Raw genomic sequence first — 19060 nt, forward strand, 5'->3', positions numbered from 1 at the left:
CCATCAGCCCCTCAGTGTTAAGTGCCAAGCTTCTAAATCTGGGCCTCTATATCTCCCCCTGTAGCTGGATACTCGACTTCCTCATTTGGAACCCAGTTATTACAGATGTCTTTCTAAGACATCTCCACCACGCTGACAAGTAATACTGGCGCACCTCAGAGGCGTGCGCTTAGCCCACAGCTCTGCTCTCTCTGCACTCACGGCTGTGTGGGCAAGCGCTGCTCAAATCACTCAAAAACCTCAGATGGCGACGAGGGGTGAAATATGTCAGCTAGTTGAGTTATGGAGTAACAACAACCTCGCCCTCCACGTCTGAAAGACCGGGGAATTGTTTGTGGACTTCAGGAAAGGGAAGTCGTGGGATCATGCACCAGTCGCCATTGAAGGCCCGGCAGTGGAAAGGGTGAGCTTCAAGTTCCAGGGTCTCAACATCCGGGAAGATCTGTCCTGAGTCCAACCTGTTGATGCAATCACAAAGAAATCACGCTAGCACTGAAAGTTGCAGGAGGTTCGGTATAACACCGAGACTTGGATTGATGTGCGCTGGAGAACATCAGTCACGGCAGAACCCTTCCCTCTACCGAGGTCATCTTCTAGAGCTGGCGCCTGAAGAAGGCGGCATCCGTCACTGAGGACCCTCATCGCACGAGACTTGACCCCTTCTCCCCTACTACCATTAGGGAGCCTGAAGACACACACCTCATGATTCAGAAACAGCCTCCCCTCTGCCAGCCGATTTCTGAATGGTTCGTGAACCTCGTCATTCTGTTTTTGCACTGTATTTCTTTATTTTGTAATTTATTGTAATTTTATGACTTATACCGGCAATTTTCACGACAGTGATAATAAACGTGGTTCTGATTCATTCTCCAAGGTACTATCCAGAAACATATCTATGTATGTTTTATGTACATCTATTTTTCTGTATTTTCTAGAAATATAAACTGTTTGACGTCTGTTCATATTCTTTTTCGAGACATCTTCCAATGAAACCTCCGTGCTACCGAGCGTTTAAACCGTCCTTTGCGTCAGGGAGGACATGCTGCTATTTTGAGCTGCCAGGCGGCCAGAAAGGGGCAGTGTGCTCCAGCGTGAGGGAATCGACACGCTGACTTCAAGACGGTTTGAGCCTAAAATCTCGAGGTGCGTGCTCTTTGTGCGCAGGACGGTCGCTGAGGGTGGATTTGGCCCGGGCTCCGATCACAGCTTCTCCCCTTCCCTTAAATGGGGTTGTTTGTGAAAGTTGCTGGTAGCCCAGCGGCATCTTAATTCGAAGCACATTGGTAAAGCGTCTGGCCAAAAAAGGAGAAGCGGTGGGCGTACGTACACTGGAGCTCTTAATCTGCGAGGGAGACTGGAGAAGTGAGCCAAGTTAGCTCCGGAGCCGTAGCAGGAGGAACTTCCTTTTATAAAAGTCCCAAGCGAGGTGAGTGCGGCTTTTGAACGCTGCTTTGTGAGGAGGGATCTGAATGTCTAACTGCTTTCCCGGTGCGGATAAAGAGCTCGGTGGTTTCACTCCTTGCAGCCACGTCGCTGTTTCTGACGCTAATTCTCACCTATCGCCCTTTATCGTGGATTCATCGTCCCGGGAGTTCGAGGTCGAACAAAACGCCATCCAAAGTATAGAAATACAAAACGTTCAAGTCATCATATTCATGATAAATATTGTTATTGGCATTTACACGCCATCAGTTATCATCCATTCACAAACGGATGTTATTACTTTCTTAATTTGCAGTGGCAGATCAAAAGGCAAAGTGACATGAGACCGCATTTCACACACCACCATCTCATTTTTGTGTTCCGGCAGGGTGTTTTGTAGGGCTGGCACTGGTTTAAAATTTGCATTCCAGATCTGGTTTGACTATTTTCATAAACATAACAGAAAATGCTGGAAACACTCATCAGGTCAAGCGGTATCTGTGGGAAGAGCGTCTCAGATGAAACACACTTTGTCAGAGTTACTCTCTCCTGTTTATTTGCTGTTATTTTAAGCAGACTGGAAATGTGATTGGCGTTTTATAGATAATGTTTTAGCATGAATGTGGACCTTTAAAGAATCAGAATCATATTTGAGTTGTTCTCTAATCTTGGTAGTCTATTTACAAACGTTTCGTCACCACATCAGGAGACATGGTCATGTTTAAAATCACTGGCATTTTCCGTGCAATTTCACCTTTTTGTTTCTCACTGGGTTTGCTGTTCCTGCAGCACAGCCGCGGACGTTCACTTAACAGTGATTTTGTCACGGAGGGAATGGTTGACACGTGTTGTCCGGCGTGGAGACAGATGGGCGTTGATTTTAATTAGTCTGCTGACAAACAAGAGAAAATCTGCAGATGCTGGAAATCCAAACAACACACACAAAATTCTGGAAGAACTGGGCAGGGCAGGGAGCATGTATGGAAAAGATGAATACAGTGACGTTTCGGACCGAGACCATTCATCGCGACGTGACGAAGGTCTCGGCACGAAACATCGACTGTTTACTCTGTTCTATTGATGCTGCTTGGCCTGCTGAGTTCCTCCAGCATTTTGTGTGTGTTTTATAGATTGGGTCGTTTGAAAAGGCTTTGCGCTGTTTGACCACTTCAGATGCAACATCTTAGTCGTTTTCCTGTTTCAACACATATCTAGTAAACGAGGCATCTTGATCTCTTTCTCCTACAGGTGCAATGCCGTTACCTCGTACTTTCTGTAAAACATCTCCCCGGGTCTTACCTTCTATCGACCCGTGGTAACACTCTCACCCGCAGTCAGAACTCAAGGGTTCGTTTTGCAACCGATTTTCCTCACCTCTGTTGCCAAGGTTGACTGAAAAGATCTAATAATTGAATCCAGAAGCAGTGGGGTGCCACTAATATTTACCCCCACCCCACCCACACACCTATGGTGCTAGCTATGACAAAGACACTGCTCCTTATTACTTAATTGCTTCTGAGAATTTGATGCATGCAAGTTGGCTGCTGTCTTTAAATAAATGATTTTAACCTCAAAGATACCTGATTTATTGGCCATGTACCTGTGTTTATTATCACCCTGCCCCTCCTTTTCAGTTCAACTTGTCATAACAACTACCTGCCTCAGCTCTACCGGCTGTTCTTCTTTCCCACACCCCTGCCACTGTAGTTCAAACCTTCAGGAGAAGCACTAGCAACCCCCCAGTGAGGATATTGGTTCCCCTCCAGTTCAGATACAAACTGTGTTGTTCGTACAGATCTCACCTGTACCAGGGAAGAGCCCATTTTCTTGCCTCCCAGTAATTAGTGACCTGGCAAAATTCCACTGCCTCAATGTTACTCTGAGTTTGATTGCAGCTTTGGCAAAAGAAGAAACTACCAAAGTAGTCACTCCACCATAGCGACTAGTCAACTCCACCATGGGGACTAGTCAGCTCCACCATGGGGACTAGCCTCTTAGTCAGCTCCACCATGGGAACCAGTCAGCACCATGATGGGGACTAGTCAGCACCACCATGGGCATCAGTCAGCTCTATGATGGGGACTAGTCAGCTCCACCACGGAGCTAGACTCTTAGTCAGCTCCACCATGGGGACCAGTAAGCTCCATGATGGGGACTAGTCAGCTCCACCATGGGCACATCAGCACCACCATGGGTATCAATCAGCTCCACGATGGGGACTAGTCAGCTCCACCATGGGGACTAGTCGGCTCCACCATGGAGCTAGCCTGTTAGTCAGCTCCACTATGGGTACTAGTCAGCTCGACCATGGAGCTAGCCTCTTAGTCAGCTCCACCTTGGGGACTAGTCAGCTCCACCATGGAGCTAGCCTCTTAGCCAGCTCCACCATGGGTACTAGTCAGCTTCACGATGGGTACTAGTCAGCTCCACCATGGGGACTAGTCAGCTCCATCATGGGGACTAGTCAGCTCCACCATGGGGACTAGTCAGCTCCACCATGGGGACCAGCCTCTGTAGTAGCCAAGAAATCTTCAAGGAGTGGTGCCTTAGAAAGGTGGTGTCCATCTTTAAGGACACCCACCTCCCAGGACATGCCCACTTCTCATTGTTACCGTACAGAAGCCTGAAGGCACATACTCAACGATTCAGGAACAGCTTCTTCCCCTCTGCCATCCGATTTCTGAATGGACATTGAACCCATGAACACTACCTCACTACATTTTTATTTCTGTTATTTTTGCACTACGTATTTTAATTTAACTATTTAATAGACACATACTATATATTCTTAGTATATATTCCTCTATAGTTATTTATCATGTACTTCATTTTACTGCTGCCAAAAAGTCAACAACTTTCACAATGTATGCTGGTGATGTTAAATCTGATCCTTATCCTGATTCTGATCCTGGTCCTGGCCCTACCACTTAGCACGTTTCTGACATACTACCAAAACTGTTGTTATTTGAATGGTTTCCATATGACAAGTACAGTGGACAGATTCCCTACTCTTGTCATTCTGTACAAGCTCCTTCTTCCTCCTTCCACACAACTCCAGCAGAGAGTAAAATTGGTCAAAGTGACACCAAGGGAAGCAGAAGAGTCAAGAGAATGAAAGATCAATTCTAGTAATATGAAAAAGAAAAAAGGTCACAGAAAGAACAGTGGAGAGAGACTGTATTTAACAATGAAATGTGGCAAACTGTGCATAATGTGAAATATGTTAGTCTTAAATAAAAGAACTGAACATATAACTTACCTTCCTGACTGAATGCATCTCGTATCCCACTTTGCAGCATCCACAGATTCAAGTACACGTTGTTATGTGACATTACAGAGAAACCCAAACAGCAAAGTTTGCCATTCATTTATAGGGTGTACAGAATTGTTGCTTATCTCTACTTCTGTTTCAGTTGTACAGTTGTGGCAGTCACATTTTCCAGTTGTGGGTTGGTGCTGCTGTTTTTCAGTTGATATTTTGTAGAGGTGTTGATACCTTCCAGTTGTGTAGGGGAGCTGTTCATTTCAAGCTAGGTTAAAGCTGATATCTTCCTGTTGTGTGTAGTAGTAATATTTTCCAGTTACTTGTCAGTGAGGCTCTCTTCCCTTTGTGTTGACATTGCTATTTTCCAGATATAGTTTTGCAGGTATTTTCCAGAATTATTCAGGTTTAGTTCTAAATAATATCTTGCTTTGTTTTTCACAGATGGAGATGCTTAGGCGGTCTTCTGTCTTTGCAGCTGAGGTGATGGAAGTGTTTGACCGCTCCCCACCCGATAAAGAGCTGATTTCTCAAGCTAAAGTCCTCTGTCGAGATTACATCCACTCCCGCCTGATCCGAGCTGGCATTGTTTGGAGTAAACCAGACCCTCTGGCTGCTGGCCCTGCAAGCAAACTCACAGAGGTGTCCTCCGCACTCCTCCATCTGGGTAAGCCTGTCATCACTGGGCTTTAGAGAAAACTCACTGGGGTGTCCTCCACACCCCTCCATTGGGGTAAGCCTGTCATCACTGGGCTCTAGAGAAAACTCACTGGGGTGTCCTCCACACCCCTCCATTGGGGTAAGCCTGTCATCACTGGGCTCTAGAGAAAGTCAGAGAGAAATACGAATGAGAGCTGAATAATAGAGGGAGCATGGCACAGAATTGTTAAGAGTGAAAGTCATTCAAGAAACAGAAAGGAGATTAAGACCTGAAGTATAATAGAAATTTATTGTACTAAATTGTAAAGGAAATCTTGGGTTGGTTGTATTCAGGTGTGAAGAAGCAGTTTAAACTCAAGAGATCCTTGACAATACTTGCAAAAAGGCGTAAATTCAGCTTGCGCCATCCTGTCATTGTAAAGCTGCAAATAACAAAGCATAAAGAGCGCTGAGATACAGGAGCTTATTGATGAGTTTCTGGTTCCACTGAAATCTTTGCCATCAGGCTAGTCTACTCTGAAACTAGCAACAAAATGGAAATTGATGGAAATGTTCAGCAATTTATTAGAAAGAGTTGTTGACTCATCGTGGGTAGACCTAGGGAACTGCAAGGGTAAAAAGACCCTGATGGGAGTTAAATATATATAGAAAATGTGTGTGAAAAGGGCAATGTTATAATGGTCATGGGGGGTTTCAATATGCAGGGAGATTGGGAAAATGAGGCTGGTGCTGGATCCCAAGAAGGGGAGTTTCTAGAATGCCTACCAGATGGCTTTTTACAGCAGCTCATGGTTGAGCCCATTAGAGGATCAACTATTCTAAATTGGGTGTTGTGCAATGAACTGGAATTGTTTAGAGATGTTAAGGTAGAGGGTCCCTTACGGGCCAGTGATCATAATGTAGTAGAATTCACCCTGCAATTTGAGAAGGAGAAGCTAAAGTCAGATGTATCGGTATTACAGTGGAGTAAAGGGAATTGGAAAAGGGAATGTAGGCACGTGGCCAAGTGGTTAAGGCATTGAACTAGCAACTTGAAGGTCGTGAGTTCAAGCCCCAGCCAAGGCAACGTGTTGTGTCCTTGGGCAAGGCTCTTAATTACACATTGCTCTGCGACGACACTGGTGCCAAGCTGTATGGGTCCTAATGCCCTTCCCTCGGACAACATTGGTGTTGTGGAGAGGGGAGTCTTGCAGCATGGGCAACTGCTGGTCTTCCGTACAACCTTGCCCAGGCCTGCGCCCTGGAGTGAAGACTTTCCAGGCGCAGATCCATGGTCTCGCAAGACTAACGGATGCCTTTACCTTTAAAGGGAATTACAGAGGTATGAGAGAGGAGCTGGCTAAAATTGATTGGAAGGGAACACTGGCAGGGATGATGGCAGAGCAGCAATGGCTGGAGTTTCTGGGAGCAATTTGTAAGGTGCAGGCAGGATATATACATTCCAAAGAGGAAGACGATGGCACAGCCGTGGCTAACAAGAGAAGTTATAGCCAACATGCCAAAGAGAGGGCATATGATTGAGCAAAAATTAATGGGGAGTTAGAGGATTGGGAAGCTTTTAAAAACCAACAGAAGGCAACCCTAAAAAGTCATAAAGAAGGAAATGATGGAATACAAAGTAAACTAGCCAATAATATTAAAGAGGATACCAAAAGTTTCTTCAGATACATAAAGAGTAAAAGGGTGGTGAGAATAGATATTAGACTGCTGGAAAATGACTCTGGAGAGTTTGTAATGGGGGACAAGGAAATGGCTGACAAATTGAATAAATATTTTGCATCAATTTTCACTGTGGAAGACACTAGCAGTATGCTAGAAGTTTGAGAGTGTCTGGGAACAGAAGTGTGTGAAGTTGCCATTACAAGGCAAAGGGTTCTTGGGAAACTGAAAAGTCCAAAGGTAGATAGGTCACCTGGACCCAATGGTATACATCCTTGGGTTCTGAAAGAGGCGGCTGACAAGATTGTGGAGGCATCTTATAAGAACCACTAGATCCTGGCATGGTTCCAGAGAAATGGAAATGCCACGGGTGGCTATGGAGGCCAAGTTACTGGGTATATTTAAGGCAAAGGTTGATAGATTCTTGATTAGTCAGGGCATGAAGGGATACGAGGAGAAGACAGGAGATTGGGGCTGAGAGGGAAAATAGAACAGCCATGATGAAATGGTGGGGTAGACTCAATGGGCCAAATGGCCTAATTCTGCTCTTATATTTAATGGTCTTATAAGTCAGGCAGCAACTGTGGAGAGAGAATGAATTTACAGTCAATTCACTTTATCAGTTTACTAATGCTGTCTGACCTATTGGAAAATTACAGTATTTTCTATTTTTGTTTGGATTTCTAACATTTACAATTTGTTTTTAATTTCCTGAGACTTTCCTACCAATGATTTTCCATAAAATAAAAGAATAAGCGTGATGTTCAAACACTAATCCCCAACCTTCTGTCTCCTGCCAGCAACATATAGAAACAGCCTCCACTGTCATTGTAGAATCAGTGAGGTTGGAAAGAGCCTGTGGGTGCAGAGTTTTGTGGTCAAGCTGTATCATGAATACTGCATTTAACATCAGTCTGAAAATACCCAAACTCAACAAGTGTTATATAGAAGTACTGTGGGTTAGCACTCCACCCAAATACATGAAATATTGTTCAAAACCTTTATTACAGTTTGCATATATTTGAATTGAGTGGAGTGGTTAAAAGAAAATTAATCAGAAACACGATCTCAAATTAGGCCACGTGTGTAGTAGATGTATGTTCACAAATTGCAAAAGCCAGGTATGGAACTGGTGGCAGGAGTGACAGACGTGGCAGGGTAGACGAGGCAAAAGATTCCAGTTTCAAACAGTTGGTTGGGTGCTATAGTGTTGAATTTATAGTTTCTGAGGAAAGATAGAACAGGCTGGTCTCAGCAGTGTTCTATAATTTGACATCTTTATTGATTCAAAGGAAGTGTAACGTCGAATGAATAAGAAATTGCAATTCATTAGCCGATTATTTTTAGGCAACAAAATGCTATAAGCATTCAGCAGGTGATGCAACCTTTATGTGGAAACGTGACGAAGGGACTTGTACCTGAAGTGTCTTTTTTAGACAGCCAGCACGGTGACAGGCCCTCCCAGGCCAATGAGTGCACGGTGCCCAGTTACAGCCACATGACCCATTATCTACCAACCTGTGTGCATTTGGAATGTGGGAGGAAACTGGAGCTCTCGGAGGAGTCCTGCATGGTCATGTGGAGGACGTACAGACGGCGGCAGAACTGAACCTGGGTCACTGGCACTGCATTGGCGTTGCACGAACTGTAACACTACTGGCCGCCGTAACAGGCGTAACCCAGGGTTGATCTCAGAACCTTTAGATCTTCAGTCTAACGTTGTTTCATCTGAGCTCTTCTAGCTCCCACTGAGAGGTAACTGCTTCTCTTTCCACAGATTCTGCCTGACCCATTAAGTGGTTATTTCAGATTTCCAACATCTGTGGGTTTTTTGATCATATCCGATTTTTCTGTGCTTTTGATCAAGTCTGCCAAGTGATGTTTGCTGGTTGACGATTCAATGGAGTGAAGGAGTCTAGATATAACTCAGCACCTTGCTGAGATTAGTTAGGGCATAGACATATTGTAATGGGAAGCTGCAGCAGCAAAAGAGCACTTGAAGAGTCCTGCAACGGGTTACCTACGTTTCATAGAACAGCGGTCCCCAACCACAGGGCTGCAAAGCATGTGCTACCGGGCCGCGAGGAAACGATATGATTTGGCGATATGAGTCAGCTGCACCTTTCCTCATTCCCTGTCACACCCACTGTTGAGCTTGAACGCACGCAAGGTCATTACCTATGCGTCATCCATGTCAGAGCGGGAAGGAGATCAACTCCTCGAGCTTGCAAATGACGATGGGCTGAAAAGTCTGTTTGACATAATACCTCTGCCGGCATTCTGGATCAAAGTCAAGGCTAAATATCCTGAGATGGACATGGAGGCACTGAAAACATTGCTTCCATTTCCAACATATCTCTGCTATGAATGCAACGAAAACTAAATTGTGGAATAGACTGGACATAAGGACCCCCCTTCGAGTATCGCTGTCTCCCATCACCCCTCGATAGGACCGTCTTGTTGCAGGAAAACAAGTATTCAGCCCAGGGCTGCCACTGATTCAGCGATATTCGTCTGTTGCAATGATTTTATATGTTCATACGAGGAAGATATGCGCTGTGTGTTTAATATCCAAACGTTACTTAAAATGTTATGATGCTATTGAGTTATGAGTGACTTATATAACCATATAACAATTACAGCACGGAAACAGGCCATCTCTGCCCTTCTAGTCCGTGCCGAACACTACTCTCACCTAGTCCCACCGACCCGCACTCAGCCCATAACCCTCCATTCCTTTCCTGTCCATATACCTATCCAATTTTTCTTTAAACGATAATATCGAACCTGCCTCTACCATTTCTACTGGAAGTTCGTTCAACACTTACTTCAAGCTCCCCTGTCCTCCCCTGATAAATAACGTATCGCTATATTCATGCGAGGAAAATATGCGCTGTGTGTTTAATATTAAGTTTGTTAGATAAACCCTTTTAGAAATGAAATTGAGTGCAGTAGCCACTTATCACTTATATTCCGGTCGTGATTAACACCTCACCCCCCCGAACAGAGTGGCCAAAAACAATTTGCAGAAAAGAAATCGGCATGTGCACGCATGCGCACTGGTGCCAGCACAAGGCTTCATGGTCATTGTAGTCTTTCTCAGGGTAAACACAATGTATTTGACTTCTACTCTTGTCTGTTGGCAACCGTTCCCCCCCACCCCCTGGTCGGCCGGTCTGCAAGAATATTGTCAATATGAAACCGGTCGGCAGTGCAAAAATGGTTGGGAACCCCTGTCATAGAACATAGAACAGTACAGCACAGTACAGGCCCTTCGGCCCACAATGTTGTGCTGACCCTTAAATCCTGCCTCCTGTATAACCCCCCTGCCTTAAATTCCTCCATACCTGTCTAGTAGTCTCTTAAATTTCACTAGTGTATCTGCCTCCATCACTGACTCAGGCAGTGCATTCCACGCACCAACAACTCACTGAGTAAAAAACCTTCCTCTAATGTCCCCCTTGAACTTCCCACCCCTTACCTTAAAGCCATGTCCTCTTGTATTGAGCACTGGTGCCTTGGGGAAGAGGCGCTGGCTATCCACTCTATCTATTCCTCTTATTATCTTGTATATCTCTATCATGTCTCCTCTCAGACTCTTCCTCTCCAAAGAGTAAAGCCCTAGCTCCCTTAATCCCTGATCATAATGCATACTCTCTAAACCAGGCAGCATCCTGGTAAATCTCCTCTGTACCCTTTCCAATGCTTCCACATCCTTCCTATAGTGAGGCGACCAGAACTGGACACAGTACTCCAAGTGTGGCCTAACCAGAGTTTTATAGAGCTGCATCATTACCTCACAACTCTTAAACTCTATCCCTCAACTTATGAAAGCTAACACCCCATAAGCTTTCTTAACTACCCTATCTACCTGTGAGGCAACTTTCGGGGATCTGTGGACGTGTACCCCCAGATCCCTCTGCTCCTCCACACTACCAAGTATCCTGACATTTACCTTGTACTGTGCCTTGGAGTTTGTCCTTCCAAAGTGTACCACCTCACACTTCTCCGGGTTGAACTCCATCTGCCACTTCTCAGCCCACTTCTGCATCCTTTCAAAGTCTCTCTGCAATCTTCAACAATCCTCTGCACTATCCATAACACCACCAACCTTTGTGTCATCTGCAATCTTGCCAACCCACCCTTCTACCCCCATATCCAGGTCGTTAATAAAAATCACGAAAAGTAGAGGTCCCAGAACAGATCCTTGTGGGACACCACTAGTCACAACCCTCCAATTTGAATGTACTCCCTCCACCATGACCCTCTGCCTTCTGCAGGCAAGCCAATTCTGAATCCACCTGGCCAAACTTCCCTGGATCCCATGCTTTCTGACTTTCTGAATAAGCCTACCGTGTGGAACCTTGTCAAATGCCTTACTAAAATCCATATAGATCACATCCACTGCACTAACCCCCATCTATATGCCTGGTCACCTCCTCAAAGAACTCTATCAGGCTTCTTAGACACGATCTGCCCTTCACAAAGCCATGCTGATTGTCCCAGATGAGACCATGATTCTCTAAATGCCCATAGATCCTATCTCTAAGAATCTTTTCCAACAGCTTTCCCACCACAGACATAAGGCTCACTGGTCTATAATCACCCGGACTATCCCTACTACCTTTTTTGAACAAGTGGACAACATTCGCCTCCCTCCAATCCTCCGGTACCATTCCCGTGGACAACGAGGACATAAAGATCCTAGCCAGAGGTTCAGCAATCTCTTCCCTCGCCTCGTGGAGCAGCCTGGGGAATATTCCGTCAGACCCCGGGGACTTATCTGTCCTAATGTATTTTAACAACTCCAACACCTCCTCTTCCTTAATATCAACATGCTCCAGAACATCAACCTCACTCATATTGTCCTCACTGTCATCAAGTTCCCTCTCATTGGTGAATACCAAAGGGAAGTATTCCTTGAGGACCTTGCTCACTTCCACAGCCTCCAAGCACATCTTCCCACTTTTATCTCTAATCGGTCCTACCTTCACTCCTGTCATCCTTTTTTTCTTCACATAATTGAAGAATGGCTTGGGGTTTTCCTTTACCCTACTCGCCAAGGCCTTCTCATGCCCCCTTCTTAAGCTCCTTTCTTGCTACCCTATATTCCTCAGTAGACCCATCTGATCCTTGCTTCCTAAACCTCATGTACGCTGCCTTCTTCCACCTGACTAGATTTTCCACCTCGCTTGTCACCCAGGGTTCAAGTTTCCTTATAGATAATTCAGATCAAGGTAGAAGATACTGTCATTTAGATAGAGGTAATTAGTAAAGCCAAAGGAAAGAAGAAAGCTGTTCTTTCCATGATGTCTGAAACAATTCATTCCACTTTCCCTGAAAGGCTGCGAATTTCCTCTGTTCAAACATTTATCTAATTCCCTTTTGAATATTAATATTGGATCTGTTCATTTAAACTTACGGGCATTGTGACCAAAACAAGACTCTCCTCATTTCCCTACCCCACTCAGATTTTTGTTTTGCCACACATTTCTTAAATCCTCAGTAATGTAGTTTTTCTTTTTCATTGTTTACAGACTAGCAACCTTGAGGGCTGCCAACTAATTATTATTTAACACGTTTACTGCAGGTTCCCATGACTTCAGCACATATCAAATGTGTCATTACGTACTAGTTTTCAGAAGGCATATTGTAGAAATTTTTGAATTACCATTTTCCCTCTGCTAAGGATGTGGAGCAATTTTTAATAGGATATCCAAGATACCCCTGTGTCCCCCACCCACCAGCTGCATGCGATAGATCACAAGGGTATCCTTATTATGCAGGCACCTGCCAGTCCCTCACTGGTCCAACTTTAATGGGAATCACCAGCTCTGATGGATGGTACCAGGTCCAAGGACTTGAAATGAGAGGGTATATTGTTGAATTATTCCTCAGCACCCCATTTCCTGTAGTGTGATCCCTGGGCCAGGAGCTCACCATGGTTAAAAATAGGAAAAGCTACAGAAACACTAAAGGTCTGACAGATGAGCTTTGTCGGATGTTCTGGGTATTTCCTTACAGAACTGACCCAAAGTAGCTTAAGGATCATTCTGTGTCTCCGTCCACTTCTTATCTGAAGCCCAATCAAAGACCGAAGATGTGTATGGTATTAAAAAAAGATCATTTCGCCTATAATCCCCTTTTTCTTCTTGATGACTGACCTGCTAGCAGGACTTTTCCATCAATTTCTTATCAGGTTCACTTTTCAATTTTCCTTATAGCACAGGTTTCTTGAATTTTTTTAGAAGTTGACTTGTGTGGTCTTTGACCTTGCTTTGTATTAGAATAGGAAGTTTGACTTCACTTCTACCTTGGCTCTATAAAATCGTCAGATACCATGAATATTTGCAGAGGTACTACTTGGTGAAATTTATTGTCAAAGTGCATATATATCACCATATACCACATTGAGATTCATTTTCTTGTGGGCATTTGCTGTAGAATAATGAAATATAACAGAAACAATGAAAACTACAAAGGCTGACAAACAACCAATGTGCAAAAGAAGATAAAATATGCAATTACAAAAAAAACAAGTAGTAATAATAATAATAATAATAATAGTGATAAATAAATAATACTGAGAACATTAGTCAGTGAGTGTGTAGGTTGAGGAATCAGTTCAGTGTTGAGGTGAGTGAGGCTAATCAGGATCCTGATGATTGAAGGGCAGTAACTGGTCCTGAACCTGGTGGTGTTGGACCTCCTCCTGATGGCAGCAACAGGAAGACAGCATGGCCTGGATGGTAGGAGTCCTTGATGATGGATGCTGCTTCCGTGTGGCAGCGTTCCTTTTAGATGTCGTTACGGAGGGGTTGGATTTTCCTGTGATGGACTGGGCTGTATCCACTATTAGGCTTATCTGTTTTTGGGAACTGGTGTTTTACACCAGGCTGTGATGCAACCAGTCAGGATATTCTCCACTGTTCATCTGTAGACATTTGTCAAAGTTTTAGATGACATGCTGAACCGCTCGGATGTCTAAGGAAGGAGAGGCCCTGTCATGCCTTCTCTGTAATTGTCCTTAAATATTGGTGTCCAGACAGATCCTCGGAAATGATTGCACTAAGGAATTTAAATTTACTGACCCTCTCCATCTCCAGTCCCCGAATGAGGACCAGTTCATGGAACTCCAGTTTCCTCCCCCTTTGTCAATAATCAATTCCTTGGTCTTTTGGACATTGTGTGAGAGGTTGTTGTCGTGGCACCATTCAACCAGATTTTCAATCCCCCTCCTATATGCATTTGCCTTCCTCACCACTGTGTCAACCTGCAAATTAACCTTTAGGGAATCCTGCACAAGGACTGCCAAATCCCTTTGCACATCATATTTTTGAATTTTCTCCCCATTTAGAATATAGTTTATGCTTCTATGCCTTTTACCAAAGTGCATGATCGTAATTTCCCAACACTATTCCATCTGCCAAAATTCTTTGCCTGTTCCCCTATTGTCTAAGTCCTTCTGCAGCCCCTTTGCTTCCTCAGTACTACCTGCCCCTCCACCTATCTTCGTATCATCTGCAAACTTGGCCACAATTCTGTCATCCATATCACTGACATATAATGTATAAGGAAGCAGTCCCAACACCAATTCCTGTGGAATACCACTAGTCACAGGCAGTCAATCAGAAAAGGCTTCCTTTATTCCCACTCTTTGCCTCCTGCTCTATCCATGCTAGTACCTTCTCTTATTTTGTTAAACATCCACATGTGCAGCACCTTTTCAAATGCCTCCTGAAAATCTAGGTACACAACATTCACCAATTCTTCTTTCTCTATCCTGCTTGTTATTTCCTCAAAGAATTCCAAACAGATTTGTCAGGCAAGATTTTCCCTTAAGAAAACCATGCTGACTTTGGCCCTTTAAATCATGTGCCTCCAAGTACCCTGAAAAGACTTTCTTAACAATTGACTCCAACACCTTCCCAACCACTGAAGTCAGGCTAACTGGCCTACAATTTCCTTTCTTCTGCCTCCCCCTCTTTTGAAGAGTGGAGTGACATTTGTAATTTTCCAGTCCTCCAGAATCTATTTATTCTTGAAAGATCATTACTAATGCCTCACAATTTCTTCTGCTACCACTTTCAGAACCCTGGGGTGTAGTTCATCTGGTCCAGGTAACTTATCAACCTCCAGCCCTTTCAGTTTCCCAAGTACCTTCTCCCTCGTACTAGCAACTTCACTCATTTCTGATCTCTGACACAACTTCACGTCCGTCATAGTTCCTGTGTCTTCCACAGTGAAGAATGATGCAAAGTATTTATTTAGTTTGTCCGCCATTTCCTTGTCTCCCATTACTATCCAGCATCATTTTCCAATGGTCCAATATCTACTCTTGCCTCTCTTTTACTCTTTATGTATCTGAAAAAACTTTTGGTGTCCTCTTTGACATTATTGACTGGCTTACCTTCATATTTCATCTCCACCCCGCCCCCCCCCCAAGGCTGTTTTATTTGCCTTCTGTTGGTTTTTAAAACTTCCCCAATCCTTTAACCTTGCTCTAATTTTTACTCTATTATATGCCCTCCCTTTGACATTTATGTTGGCTTTGACTTTCCTTGTCAGCCACGGTTACATCATCCTGCCTTTATTAAACTTCACCTTCTTTTGGATGTCTCTATCTTGCACCATCTGAATTGGTCCCAGAATCTCCAGCCATAGCTGCTCTGCTGTCATCCCTGCTGGTGTCCCTTTCCAATCAACTTTAGTTAGTTCTTCTTTCATACCTCTGTAATTCCCTATACTCCACTGTATTACTGATACATCTGACTTCATCTTCTCCCTCTCAAATTGCAGGTTGAATTTTGTCATATTATGATCACTACCTCCTGAGGGTTCCATAACCTTAAGCTTCCTAATCAAATCTGGTTCACTATACAACACCCAATCCAGAATAACTAATCCCCTAGTGGGCTCAGCCACAAGCTGCTCTAAAAAGTCATCTTGTAGGCATTCTACAAGTACCCTCGCTTGGGATCCAACACCAATCTGATTTTCCCAATCTACCTGCATATTGAAATCCTCCATGACTATTATAGCATTGCCCATTTAGCATGCCTTTTCTATCTCCCGTTGTAATTTGTAGCTCACATCCTGGCCACTGTTTGGGGGCCTATATATAATTCAATCAGGTTCTATTTAGCCTTACAGTTTATTAACTCTACCCACAAGGATTCTACATCTTCTAATCCTATGCGACCTCTTTCTAAGGATTTGATTTCATTTTTTAGCGACAGAGTCATGATAGCTCTCTGCCTACCTGCCTGTCCATTTGATACAATGTGTATCCTTGGACATTAAGCTTACAGTTATGATCTTCTTTCAGTCATAACTCAGTGGTCCATATTATACCTACCAGTCTCTAACTGCACTACAAGATCATCTACTTTATTCTGTATACTGAGTGCACTCAAATATAACAACTTAAGTTCTGTATCCATCAACTTTTTCAATTTTGTCCCCTTTTACACTGCAACTCATCCCACTGACTGCATTTTTGCCCAATCACTCCTGACAGTCTCACTACACGCCGTCCCACTTGTAAGCCAGCAGCCCTAAGAGTCTGGTGCCCACCTCCTTGCCAAATTAGTTTAAAATCTCCCCAAGAGCTGTAGCAAACCTGCCGCAAGGATATTCGTTCCCCTCGGGTTACAGAGGAAGTGCAGTGAAATAGACAAAGAAGGCAGAAGGGCCATGATAAGGTAAATTGAGAGATCATCTTTATCATGTAAGAGTTCTGTTCAAGGTTCTAATACTACAGGGAAGGCAGCTGTCCTTGAGCCTGTTGTGTGTTCCCAAGATTTTGAATCTTCTGCTGAAGGAAGGGGTTGAAGAGAGGGTGCCCAGGAGGGGAGGGTTTCTTGATTTTCCTTGCTTTCTGAGACAACAGGAAAAGTAGACAGAGGCAATGGAGAAGAGACTGCTTTGAGTGATAGATTGGGCTGGTGGCTGTCGACAATGGATTAGAAACATAGAAACATAGAAAATAGGTGCAGGAGTAGGCCATTTGGCCCTTCGAGCCTGCACTGCCATTTATTATGATCAGGGCTGATCATCCAACTCAGAACCCCACCCCAGCCTTCCCTCCATACCCCCTGACCCCCGTAGCCACAAGGGCCATATCTAACTCCCTCTTAAATATAGCCAATGAACTGGCCTCAACTGTTTCTTGTGGCAGAGAATTCCACAGATTCACCACTCGCTGTGTGAAGAAGTTTTTCCTAATCTCAGTCCTAAAAGGCTTCCCCTTTATCCTCAAAGTGACCCCTCGTTCTGGACTTCCCCAACATCGGGATCAATCTTCCTGCATCTAGCCTGTCCAATCCCTTTAGGATTTTATACGTTTCAATCAGATCCCCCCTCAATCTTCTAAATTCCAACGAGTACAAGCCTAGTTCATACAGTCTTTCTTCATATGAAAGTCCCGCCATCCCAGGAATCAATCTGGTAAACCTTCTTTGTACTCCTTCCGTGGCAAGGTTGTCTTTCCTCAGATTAGGGGACCAAAACTGCACACAATACTCCAGGTGTGGTCTCACCAAGGCCTTGTACAACTGCAGTAGTACCTTCCTGCTCCTGTACTCGAATCCTCTCGCTATAAATGCCAGCATACCATTCGCCTTTTTCACCGCCTGCTGTACCTGCATGCCCACTTTCAATGACTGGTGTATAATGACACCCAGGTCTCGTTGCACCTCCCCTTTTCCTAATCGGCCACCATTCAGATAATAATCTGTTTTCCTATTTTTGCCACCAAAGTGGATAACTTCACATTTATCCACATTAAATTGCATCTGCCATGAATTTGCCCACTCACCCAACCTATCCAAGTCACCCTGCATCCTCTTAGCATCCTCCTCACAGCTAACACTGCCGCCCAGCTTCGTGTCATCCGCAAACTTGGAGATGCTGCATTTAATTCCCTCATCCAAGTCATTAATATATATTGTAAACAACTGGGGTCCCAGCACTGTGCTTTGTGGTACCCCACTAGTTACTGCCTGCCATTCTGAAAAGGTCCCGTTTATTCCCACTCTTTGCCTCCTGTCTGCCAACCAATTCTCTGTCCACATCAATACCTTACCCCCAATACCGTGTGCTTTAAGTTTGCACACTAATCTCCTGTGTGGGACCTTGTCAAAAGCCTTTTGAAAATCCAAATATACCACATCCACTGGTTCTCCCCTATCCACTCTACTAGTTACATCCTCAAAAAATTCTATGAGATTCATCAGACATGATTTTCCTTTCACAAATCCATGCTGACCTTGTCCGATGATTTCACCGCTTTCCAAATGTGCTGTTATCACATCTTTGATAACTGACTTTGATTGAAATATGAAATATTATTGACTCGCCATTCCTCACTTTACACTTTTGCAGATTTAGGAGCCACCCCAGAGGTCCCCCAATCCCTGGCCCATAAATCACTCCGATGACTGGAGTCTATTGTAGAATATTACAGCTGTCTCTTAAGCAACACAGCACATACAAGTATGTGCTTTGTGTGCCAAAAATGCAGAGTCTCAGAAGTTAATTTTGTTTTGGAGTATTTAAAGCAGCAGATTCCAACAAGCAAGGGGGAAGGGAGAGTTGAAATCTGACATCAATGAAAGCTCAAAATGGGAGATTGTTATTGCCCCTGTTTGATTTTACTTTCTATCAGTGATGTCCTCCCCACACTTTATTGATCCTTTTGTTCACAATACATCTGTTCAAAGACAGATTTGCATTTATATAGTGAAATTTACAAACTCACAATAGTCCAACCCCAAAGCATTTTGTTTCTAATGAGGTACCTTTGAAGAGTGTGGCCATTATTGTAATGTCAGAAATTAAGGTAGCAGGGTAGTGTAGTGGCCAGCACAATGCTTTACATTACCTGCGGCTTGGGTTCAATTCCCGCAGCTGCCCGTAAGGAGTTTGCATGTTCTCTCGGTTTCCTCCGGATGCTCTGGTTTCCTCCCACAGTCCAAAAACACACCAGTTGACAGGATAATTGGTCATTGCAAATTGTCCTGTGATTTGGCTAGGATTAAATCGAGGGATTACTGG

The 19060-nt window shown here is 44.1% G+C and overlaps 1 protein-coding gene across 2 annotated transcripts in view; it reads left to right on the forward strand.

The window, feature by feature from the left end:
• The first annotated feature begins 222 nt into the window (after positions 1-222).
• Positions 223-19060, forward strand: part of boka (BCL2 family apoptosis regulator BOK a) — a 64006-nt gene continuing 45168 nt past the window's right edge. The window contains exons 1-2 of one of the 2 annotated variants that reach the window (XM_063046228.1): positions 223-746; positions 5129-5351. In XM_063046228.1, the coding sequence (XP_062902298.1) occupies positions 744-746; positions 5129-5351 (226 nt within the window). In that variant the 5' untranslated portion in view covers positions 223-743. Of the gene's footprint in view, positions 747-1062; positions 1427-5128; positions 5352-19060 lie in introns of those variants that run through there. The other variant, XM_063046229.1, reaches the window with a different exon arrangement.

The sequence above is a fragment of the Mobula hypostoma genome, chromosome 4 (assembly GCF_963921235.1).
Source record: "Mobula hypostoma chromosome 4, sMobHyp1.1, whole genome shotgun sequence".
Lineage (NCBI taxonomy): Eukaryota > Metazoa > Chordata > Chondrichthyes > Myliobatiformes > Myliobatidae > Mobula > Mobula hypostoma.